Raw genomic sequence first — 11575 nt, 5'->3', positions numbered from 1 at the left:
ACCTAACCTCTAACCCTAGCCTCTAGGTCCTATCCCGTAGCCTCTAACTTCTAACCCCAACCTCTAACCCTAGCCTCTAATCCCTAGTCCTAGCCTCTAACCCTAGTCCCTAGCCTCTAACCCCTAGCCTCTAACCCCAAGCCCTAACCTCTAGGCCTATCCCCTAGCCTCTAACCCCTAGTCCCTAACCTCTAATCTCTAGCCCCTAACCTCTAGCCTCTAACCCCAAGCCTCTAACCCCTATCCCTAATCTCTAACCCCTAGTCCCTAACCTCTAATCTCTAGCCCCTAACCTCTAGCCTCTAACCCCAAGCCTCTAACCCCTATCCCTAATCTCTAACCCCTAACCCATAGACACTAACACCTAACCTCTAGGCCCTATCCCATAGCTTCTAACCCCTAGTCCCTAACCTCTAATCTCTAGCCCTAACCTCTAACCCCTAGCCTCTAACCACTATCCCCTAATCTCTAACCCTAACCCATAGGCACTAACACCTAACCTCTAGGTCCTATCCCATAGCCTTTTAGCATCTTGGAAGTTTTTTGCCTTTTTATTGTAGCTAATGGATGTCATGCCAGTGCTATGTATAGGTAATCATACTGCTTTCCTAATGTCCTCATAAAATGAATCATATGTGTGTCAAGTACATCAAATTCCATAAGCATTGGAGTTAAATGTTTAACGGCATGTGTCATCATAAAAATATCAAAACACTGATTTGGCTGTAGCTCCTTCTCTGCAGCTCAAATTTGCCCAGCACTAGAATACAAGGATGCTTGTAGTTCCTTTGAAAACGATGCATAACACATGTAAAGATTGGTTGGTTCACATTATACTCTGATTGAATGACAACCAGGGATTTGCAGCTAGGTCGAAAATATACAGGTTAATACAACCTAATAATTCCATGTGGAGCGTTTGAAAATAAACACAATTAATTGGACCAGCTCTGTGGCTGATTCTACAGGAATATGTCATGTTTTGTCTTTGATCATCATGTCTTGTCCCTGTGCTTCCCTCTGCTGGTCTTATTAGGTTCTTCCCTTTCTATCCCTCTCTCTCCCCCTCCCTCTCTCCTCTCTCGCTCTCTCTCTCTATCGTTCCGTTCCTGCTCCCAGCTGTTTCTCATTCTCCTAACTACCTCATTTACTCTTTCACACCTGTCCCCTATTTTGCCCTCTGATTAGAGTCCCTATTTCTCCCTCTGTTTTCCGCTTCTGTCCTTGTCGGATTCTTGTTTGATGTTTGCTGTTCTGTGTCCTTGTTCCGCCCTGTCGTGTTTTTGCCTTCTTCAGATGCTGCGTGTGAGCAGGTGTGCTATGTCAGCTACGGCCTGTGCCTTCCTGAAGCGACCTGCAGTCTGTGGTCGCGTCTCCAGTCGTTCCTCTCTACTGACGAGAGGATTTCAGTTTCCTGTTTTGGGATTTACCTTGATATTATCCAGGAGTATCATTGTTTGTTTAAGACTGGATTAAAGACTCTGTTTCATTAAGTCGCTTTTGGGTCCTCATTCACCAGCATAAACAGAAGAATCCGACCAAGAATGGACCAGCGACTACGGATTCTCGCAACACTGCCGTCGAGATCCAGGGAGCAATGCTCGGCAGACACGAGCAGGAATTGTCTGCTGCTCGTCATGCCGTTGAGACCCTGGCCGTTTCAGGTCTCCGATCTCTCAGGACAGTTTTCAGAGTCTTCGTCTCGTGCCACCAGCTACTTCCTGGTCTTCCGAGTCTCCGGAACCTAGGGTTAATAACCCACCTTGTTACTCTGGGCAGCCCACTGAGTGTCGCTCCTTTCTCACCCAGTGTGATATTGTGTTTCTTCTCCAGCCCAACCATACTCAAGAGAGAGAGCTCGGATCTTACGTCATATCACTCCTTACTGGTCGGGCTCGGGAGTGGGCACAGCTATCTGGGAGGCAAGGGCTGAGTGTTCTAACGTTTATCAGAACTTTAAAGAGGAGATGATACGGGTTTTGATCGTTCAGTTTTTGGAGGAGGCTTCCAGGGCCCTGGCTTCCTATGTCAAGGTGATCGATCCATAACGGATTACTCTATAGAGTTTCGCACTCTTGCTGCATCCAGTGACTGGAACGAGCCGGCGTTGCTCGCTCGTTTTCTGGAGGACTCCACGCTGAGGTTAAGGATGGAGATTCTCTCCCGGGAGGTTCCTTCCAGCGTGGACTCTTTGATTGCACTCGCCATCCGCATTAGAACGACGGGTAGATCTTCGTCACCGAGCTCGTGGAAGAGAGCTCGCGTTAACGGTGTTTCCCCTCTCCGCATCTCAACCATCTCCTCCCACCGGCTCAGAGACTGAGCCCATGCAGCTGGGAGGTATTCGCATCTCGACTAAGGAGAGGGAACGGAGAATCACCAACCGCCTTTGCCTCTATTGCGGTTCTGCTGGACATTTTGTCATGTCATGTCCAGTAAAAGCCAGAGCTCATCAGTAAGCGAGGGCTACTGGTGAGCGCTACTACTCAGGTCTCTCCATCAAGATCCTGTACTACCTTGTCGGTCCATCACGCTGGACGGTTCGGCTGCTTCCTGCAGTGCCTTGATAGACTCTGGGGCTGAGGGTTGTTTTATGGACGAAGCATGGGCTCGGAAACATGACATTCCTCTCAGACAGTTAGGGAAGCCCACGCCCATGTCGCCTTAGATGGTAGTCTTCTCCCCAGTATCAGATGTGAGACACTACTTTAACCCTCACAGTATCTGGTAACCACAGTGAGACCATTCCTTTTTGATTTTTCGTTCACCTTTTACACCTGTTGTTTTGGGTCATCCCTGGCTAGTATGTCATAATCCTTCTATTAATTGGTCTAGTAATTCTATCCTATCCTGGAACGTTTCTTGTCATGTGAAGTGTTTAATGTCTGCTATCCCTCCTGTTTCTTCTGTCCTCTACTCAGGAGGAACCTGGTGATTTGACAGGAGTGCCGGAGGAATATCATGATCTGCGCACGGTCTTCAGTCGTCCAGAGCCAACTCTCTTCCTCCTCACCGGTCGTATGATTTGTATTGATCTCCTTCCGGGGACCACTCCCCTCGGGTAGACTATACTCTCTGTCGGCTCCCGAACGTAAGGCTCTCGAGGATTATCTGTCTGTTTCTCTCGTCGGGACCGGTACCGTGGTTGCCTTCTTCCTCTCCGCCGGAGCGGGGTTTTTTTTTGTTAAGAAGAAGGACGGTACTCTGCGCCCCTGCGTGTGATTATCGAGGGCTGAATGACATAACGGTTAAGAACGATGTTATCCGCTTCCCTTATGTCGTCAGCCTTCGAGATTCTGCAGGGAGCCAGGTTCTTTACTAAGTTGGACCTTCGTAAACGCTTCTAGTCAATACTCTCTGTGCGCATCAGAGATGGGGGACGAGTGGAAAACGGCGTTTAAACTCCGTTAGAGGGCATTTTGAATACCGGGTTCTACCGTTCGTCTCGCTAATGCTTCCTAGCTGTCTTTCAGGCATTAGTTATGATGTACTGAGAGACATGCTGAAACTCTTGTTTTTGTTTACCTTGACGATATCCTGATTTTTTTCACCTGCACTCGAGATTCATGTTCAGCACGTTCGACGTGTACTCCAGCGCCTTTTAGAGAATTGTCTCTACGTGAAAGGCTGAGAAGTGCGCCTTTCATGTCTCCTCTGTCACATTCTTCGGTTCTGTTATTTCCGCTGAAGGCATTCAGATGGATCCCGCTAAGGTCCAGGCTGTCAGCGATTGCCCGTTCTAAGTCACGTGTCGAGTTGCAGCGCTTTCTCGGTTTCGCTAATTTCTATCGGCGTTTCATTCGTAATTTCGGTCAAGTGGCTGCCCCTCTCACAGCTCTGACTTCTGTCAAGACTTGCTTTAAGTGGTCCGGTCCGCCCAGGGAGCTTTTGATCTCCTCAAGAAGCGTTTACATCCGCTCCTATCCTTGTTACTCCTGACGTCACTAAACAATTCATTGTTGCTGAGAGGTTGACGCTTCAGAGGTGGGCGTGGAGAGCGCATTCTGTCCCAGCGCTTTCATTCTGACGATAAGTCATCCTTGCGCTTACTTTTCTCATCGCCTGTCGCCATCGGAACGCAACTATGATGTGGGTAACCGCGAACTGCTCGCCATCCGCTTAGCCATAGGCGAATGGCGACAGTGGTTGGGGGGCGACCGTCCTTTTGTCGTTTGGACTGACCATCAGAACTGAGTACATCCGTTCTGCTCAACGTAAGCGCTCTAAGTCGCATCGTTAGGGTGAGTTTGGGCGTTGTTGTCGCTCGTTTCGAGTTCGTGATTTCCTATCGCCGCGGAAATAAGACACAAGCCTGATCGCTTATCCCGTCTCTTTAGTTCTTCTGTGGCTATGTCTACCGACCCGAGGGATTCTCCCTGAGAGGGCGTGTTGTCGGGTTGACTGTCTGGGAATTGAGAGACAGGTAAAGCAAGCATCACTCACACTGCGTCGCCGGCGCTTGTCTAGTAACTTCTGTTCGTTCCTGTCTCTACTCGTCTGGCTGTTCTTCAGTGGGCTCACTCTTGCCAAGTTAGCTGGCCACCCCGGCGTTCGGGGTCGCTTGCTTCTATTCTCCATCGCGCATTTTGGTGGCCTACTCCTTAGGAGCGTGACAGCGCCGCCGTTTCTGATGGCGTTGCTGTTCGGAAGATCTGCGCGCAACTATAGACAGGGTAAAAAAACTCGTTCCTTCAGTCCCCGTCGTGCTTCCAGGATATAGGCTCCTAGTGCCCATTCCTTCATGCTGACCATGGTATCTACACAATCTGCGCGTGTAGACTTATTACCGGTCTGCCTTCGTATCTGGCAGGTGCGAGAAGCTCGCTGATTCTCTGGGTTCTGTAATTAGGGTTTAATGCGGATAAGGTTCTCTATAGGCGCATCAAGTATTCATTCCACTTATCTGGCGTAAGCTTCCTTCCGCTAAGGAGACGGCAGCAAATCATCAGTGAGAATGTGTCAGAATTCATGGCTCTCCCGTTAGAGACGCCGTTTTCAGACAGAGGCCCGCACTTCACGTCACAGTTATTGGAGGAGTTTCTGTCGTTTGATGTGGTGCTTCCGGTCGGAGATCTCTCTTCCGGGTTCATCCCCAGTCTAACGTCAAGCAGAAGAAAGGGCCAATCAGATCGATTGGTGTACGCATAATTACGCAGCCTTTCTTTCAGAAACTCCGGCGTCTTGGGCCAGAACAGCTTCCCCTGGGCATCAGGGATCAGTTACGCTTCCAACTTGCTTTCTCTTCGTCGACTTCCTTGCTATTCACAGGGCTTATACTGCGTACAGGTAGTAGTCTTGCTATGTGTAACTAGAGGTTAGGGACTATAGGTTAGGGGTTAGAGGGTAGGTGTTAGAGGCTAAAGGCTTTGGCCTCTGTTCAGTTAGTAGCGATTCCATTCAGTTTATTTGAATACTGTATGTAACTGCGTCATTATATTTCTAAATGAATCATACACAAAATATTATGCTGGGTCAGCAAAAATTCAGTCTTATAGTTAATCACGAGAGAAGACATATGTGCAAAGGTTGCTTGCCATTTTGAGATAAAAGCCCATGAAAATGCTAATTGTGCCTCCTTTGACTGATGGAGCAAAGAACTATTTTAGGAATTGTCAGAAATGAAAGGCTGTGCCCTCAAGTGGTGAGCAGGCTTTAAAGGAGGTTGATTTAACCCATTTAGGGATAGGAAATGGAGGAACAGTGAGTCCCTGCTCAACAGTCTTTCTTATCGTACAGCTTACATCATAATCCATTTAGAATAAATTMAAATGTTCCCCCTCTGAAATCCACACAATGGCATCCACATACAGAACAAGAATTATGTAATTTKAGTGAATCATTATGCAAAAAGGGACTGTGTTTAGGTTTGGGACTAATGATAAATAACCATGATACTCCTCGTATTTTCCCATGACGTGCAAAACAGAGCTTAAAATAGGTTGCCCAGCACTAGCATCATCTTTCAACTAAATAAAGCCCAACTACACAATGTATCCTACAGAAGCCAGATACTTTGTACTTTTGGCTTTACCCATAGGTGTAATTTGCATTGTGTGTTCCAAAGGGAATAGTCCATTGTCAGCTTTAAGCCACTCTAATTAAATACAGGTACCACTGATGGCTTATTTGTGTTTTACTGAATGCTTAAAAATATTCAATTTCCAAGTGAAGTTSCAAATTATATTTTGTGTACTAAGATAGAGACTAAATTAGGTCCCCCATGTTTCACCTCTTAGACTCTAGTTGCTAACTGTTCTCTCTCTGTTAAAAGCAGACCCCTACGGTGGACATACGCCCTCGCTCAGCCACCGCCATCCAGATGAACAACGCSACCCACATGCAGGAGCGGGATGAGGAGTATGGCTACGAGTGCCTRGACGGCAAGGACTGCACCAGCTTCTTCTGCTGTTTCGAGGACTGCCGCTCCGGGGCCTGGCGGCATGGRCGGTTGCACATCCGTGTCGCCAAGATAGACTCGTACGCTCGCATCGGTTTCCCCACCGCTTTCGGTCTCTTTAACCTGGTTTACTGGATCTCCTATCTCTATCTCTAGATCCAGCGTGTAGCCAGACTTAGAATATACGTTCTGCTCCAACAAGACCATTTTTAAGAAGGGACCCACTGAAATGTTTTCCTTTTATTTTTGTTGCTCTTTTATTTCGTTGTTTGATCATTCATATTTTTTAAAGCAAAAGTTGTAGCAAACCCAATAGGCATGCAGGGATCTGGAGTCTGATAGTGGAACTACGACTGTGCTTTGTGTAAGCAAGAACCTAAGCTCACCATAGTGATTCTGCATGACTACGTTTCCCAGATTCCCCTTGGTCAGGTATTGGTTTATGTAGAAGTTATTCAATATCAGGGCCGCTTCAATGTTTTATTTGTATCTGCCCTTAGTCAGCATATTAGATCACAGTGAAAAGGGCAGTTTCCTGTTTTTTTGTATTAACAAGTTACGCATGCGCTACAGAAGACAAATGTCAGATATGACGTCAGCTTATTTTCCCATGTTATTATTTATCCGTCCAAAATACAAAAAGCACTTTAATAGTTATATAGGTTGAACAGTAAGTATGATTTTACATTTTACTTTGATATGTTTCTTTTAGCTAACTGTTAAACATTACTTTAGCAGTGTTAAACATTACTTTAGCAGTGTTAAACATCACTTTTGCATTGTTGAACATTATTTTTTTTCATGTGTGGTCAGAGCGCTAAAAAAGACTGTTTATGGTCGACTGTACAGACACTGTGTATATATGTTATTATGTAGTGGTTTACATTTATTGCATGCACCTTTCAGGCCAAAATTCAACACGTTTTAAGGTATTCTATTGTTGGCTATGGATGCAAAAAAAGAACACGGCTGATTATAATTTCTTTTTGAGGAAAAGTCGAAAATGAGACAAATACTTTCAGATGTTGACTTCTAAGTTCATGTTCATCTCCACCAATATGTATTAAGACAGGATCAGTACAGACCTTACAGGCAAAACCTTATATCAACTTTTATCAACTTGTAGTGTTCTGAGGACCTAATCTTCCTTTTCAAACACTTTGCTATTTCTGGCAATCTTCTTCAATTGACACAGGTGTGGCTGTGCTGGCTCCTATTGGAGGTGTGTAGATAAGAAATAGGCATCAAAAACATCCCAAAAATATTCTGCTCCTTTTTCTCCCCGACAACCACTTGGTGGACGTGAGTATTACACAAACACAGCAAGCAGTGTTTTACTTMATTGGGCTGGCACGTTGAGTGTCTACACTGGAAGCGGCGGTAGTTCTGAATGCCTACACCCATCAAAATGCCCAAACTCTCAGTGACAGAAAACACACTCCCATTTGCCATAAGACTGAACAGCATTGCTTAGTCACTGCATTAAAACAGATCCATCTGTCTCAATGGGTGGTTTAGGGGGACTTAAGGCAAAAACGAACAGTTTAACTGGAGGAATATTGCTGAACTTGACAGCTCCATGGAGAAGAAAGCATCTGCTTGTGACCAGACCAGATGCATAAGCCTTACTCTCTTTGAAGAGACACACTGTGGAAATTACAATGATCTGAYGCTGAAAACGTATTGAAAGATCTGGGAGAAGTTCAGGAATTCATTTWGKTTTKTTTWGTTKTTKTTTTTTCCAGTGTTTATAATGCATCATTAAATCATTAATGTGTCAGTACAACATTACTCATGTACTGTATAGTGTAGCACATTGTGAATGTCAACATAAGTACTCAAACTGCTTTGAGTACTAATGTGCTTCACATCATACGGTACAGAGGTCTTACAATGCAACTTGAGGGATATTTATATACCCAAATCATAGCCAACCGTTTCCAAACGAGTACCTTAGGTAGCCRGAGGATGTTAAAGAGCAGTGCTTGAATCAAAATAAATAAGTCATTATGCATATTGTAAGTCACATGATATTATGTACATAGTAGATCACAAAAGGAAACCAAYACTTAACAAACCCTTACATTTTTGAATGGGGAACTTATTGGTTTGTTGTCTTTCCTTCATTTAACCCCTTTCATTTATATCATTACAATATGCTTGAACCTGTGGGATATTGTGGGGTATTTTTCAAGGAAATTGTATTTCCCTATTTAGATGGCCCTTAACAAAACAGAGATGGAGAATGTCATTTGTCAACAACGAGACACACTTTCGTTCTATGTAGAAATTAATTTATCGTGTTGTAGTTGTATTATTTTCCATGTTGTGGTCTACATAGGCTTTAAAGACCAGKTATAGTCTGTTCATTGAATGTTATGGCTAAAAAAGTAGGTGGCAAAGTTACTTATTAACCAGCCTCAATTGAAAATATATTTTCAGACATTTTACTGTGATGTTAGCTACTTCCTGAGGTACTGAACAGATGTGCTACTCCAGAGTGATCTTCAGAGTTTCKGTATTAACTGTACTACCCATAGTTAGTTGAATGAAGTGGAAACTGAAGTGCTTTCATTCACTAGTGGTCCCATATATTGTACCTGTTGCGAAGCTATCACTCAGTACCCGGGTGTGTCTTAAGCATGTATGTTGTTTTTTGCACTTCTTGAAAAGAAAGGAATTTATTTTTTGGGCCACTTGATAGTTTACTTAAAGGTCCAATGCAGCCTTTTTCTGGGTAACAATTAAGTACMTTACTGTGATTGTTTTTTCAAAAATTAACAAAAATAGCTTCTTAGCGAAGAGCAATTTCTCAAGCAAGAATTTTGCTTGGACMTTCTGGGAGTGGTCTGAAAACTATCTTTGAATGGCGGAGAGGTTTGGAACTCTCTTATTTACATTTGAGTAATTTAGGAGACGCTCTTATCCAGAGCAACTTACAGGAGCGTTTAGGGTTAGTTGCCTTGCTCAAGGGCACATCGACAGATTTTTCACTTAGTCAGCTCAGGGATTCGAATCAGCAAGCTTTTGGTTGCTGGCACAACGCTCTTAACTGCTAGGCTACCTGATGTCACCAGGCAGGCCAAAACTGAAATTTCAGGTGGTCTTTTCAAACAGCTCTGACACTAAAAGGGCATTATCATAAYTTTCTCAATTTCACAGTATTATTCCAACCTCATAGTCTGGAAATGTATTTGAAAAAMCCMGTTTTAGACTGCACTGGGCCTTTAATGTGTAGTGTTTACTTATTTTAAAGTGTAAAGGAATGGAAGGTTATGGAAGAACAACCAAGTGCCAAACTTTGACACAAATGTGATATATCCTTTCAGAAACCCATAGTATCCAATGATCTCTAAATTGAAATGAACTGTTTTGCTGCACTGGTATTTTTGGAAATAATGTGTGAATGAGAGAATCACGTTTTGTGTTCATAGAGAAAATATAGTTAACACCATTTTTATATAATTTACTATTAACACATACAGCATGAAAATATGACAAAAATKTGACTTTTATTTGCATATCTTTAACAGTTTCTCATGGTCTATTGCATATGAACAAATATCAAGGCACAAGTACTAAACCATGAGTTAGCTTTATCTAAATGTCTCCTTCTTTCAGCACACCTTCATAAATTCAAGTTTCACCTATGAAAAGAGAATGAGTTAGCATAAGGCATCGCGTTCTGTTTGTTTGTATGAAGGACTGAGTGCAGTCATAAAGTAGAGATGTTTTAAACTGAGGAAGTAGTTACTGAGGTATCAAGCCAGAGTGGAAGAATTGTATTTGGTTTATAAATACCCAACGACCAACCAGTCATTCGAGCTTGAGAGGTCATGTTATTGAACGGGGATTGCATACAAAATCTGATTATTTCTATCAACTATTTAAATGTTACTTTACTATAACCACAAAAAAACATTATATTGTATTTTTGTGATTTCTTTATTTTCTTGTGCTAGTTTACAGTATGGTACATACAGTTGTATAAACTGTTGAAGGTTTTGGAAGTCTGCTGGTACTTGCAAAGATATCATAAAATATACAGTATTTGCATAAGATATATAGGTCAATCACAAAGATTAATATATTTGACATTTAAGTAATGTGGTATTACTCAGCTTAATTTGGCCTCATGCCTTGCCTCCATCTATTCGACCATCACATTTATGTTAGATGAAGACTGAGCATTCAACCATCACGGAAGACAGAGTTATTTTATTTTGGGCAAACTATAAATAAGACCCATGTGAAGATCACATGTAAATTATTTATATTGTTATATATTTTGTCAGACTGGGAAAAACAATTATATATACCACACCATCATTGCTGTATTGGGTACCTGGGTTCCAAAAATAACAAAATAAATATATTATAAATTCTGTTGATATGTTAGTTGTTTGCCATCTCTGTATATTTCTTGAGGACATTGATGAATTATTCTTGGGGTCTGCATAATACACTAAATGTACTGAAAATATCCTTTTCATAAGGGAATTGCACACAGCTGTGGAATTTTATAATAAAATGATTGCATTTATCAATGTGTCTTGTTTGTCAAATCAACACGTTATGTACATAGCATTACAATACATCTATTTAATATACATTGCTGTTATTCTAGCAATGGCATGGTATAACACAAACAAATGCGACCATGCATGAAAACATGACACTGGAACATTTGATGCTGGTTTCTCACGCTGTATAGACCAGGGGTATTCAACCTATGAGGTCGGGAGCCTGCTGGTTTTCTGTTCTACATGATAATTAATTGCACACACCTGGTGTCCCAGGTCTAAATCAGTCTCTGATTAGAGGGGAACAATGGAAAAAAATACAGTGGAACTGGTTTAGAGGTCCAGAGTTGAGTTTGAGGGTTATAGACCATATAATACCTGAAGTCCATCATGATAATCACCCGCGAGAACAGATTAAAATCTGTATTGAGCTACGATAAAGCACTTGGTGCCTTGACAAAAAACAGATGAAACAACAGATGACAGCATATTTGGAGGCATGTGAAGCAGTTTTTGATTGGCGAGTTGAGGTGTGGTCGACTGTGCAGTGATGTGATGGGAACATCGGCAGTAGCCCAGTGTTTGATGTGTTTCAGGGCAGCAGCGTGCTGGGCTGGCTGGCGCAGGCAGATTCKTACTTGGCATCTCCTCATCC

General features: G+C 43.0%; 1 protein-coding gene across 3 annotated transcripts in view; it reads left to right on the top strand.

Moving 5' to 3' along the window:
* LOC111950790 (gamma-aminobutyric acid receptor subunit gamma-2) overlaps positions 1–10944 on the top strand; it is a 94638-nt gene extending 83694 nt beyond the window's left edge. For all 3 annotated transcript variants that reach the window (XM_023968673.2, XM_070434315.1, XM_070434314.1), the window contains one exon: positions 6275–10944. In XM_023968673.2, coding sequence (XP_023824441.1) covers positions 6275–6553 — 279 coding nt within the window. In that variant the 3' untranslated portion in view covers positions 6554–10944. The remainder of the gene's footprint in view (positions 1–6274) is intronic.
* The last annotated feature ends 631 nt before the right edge of the window (positions 10945–11575 follow it).

Source organism: Salvelinus sp. IW2-2015, linkage group LG23, assembly GCF_002910315.2.
Source record: "Salvelinus sp. IW2-2015 linkage group LG23, ASM291031v2, whole genome shotgun sequence".
Classification (NCBI taxonomy): Eukaryota; Metazoa; Chordata; class Actinopteri; order Salmoniformes; family Salmonidae; genus Salvelinus; species Salvelinus sp. IW2-2015.
The sequence above is the reverse complement of the archived record's forward strand: the minus strand, read 5'-3'. Positions and strand labels throughout refer to the sequence as shown.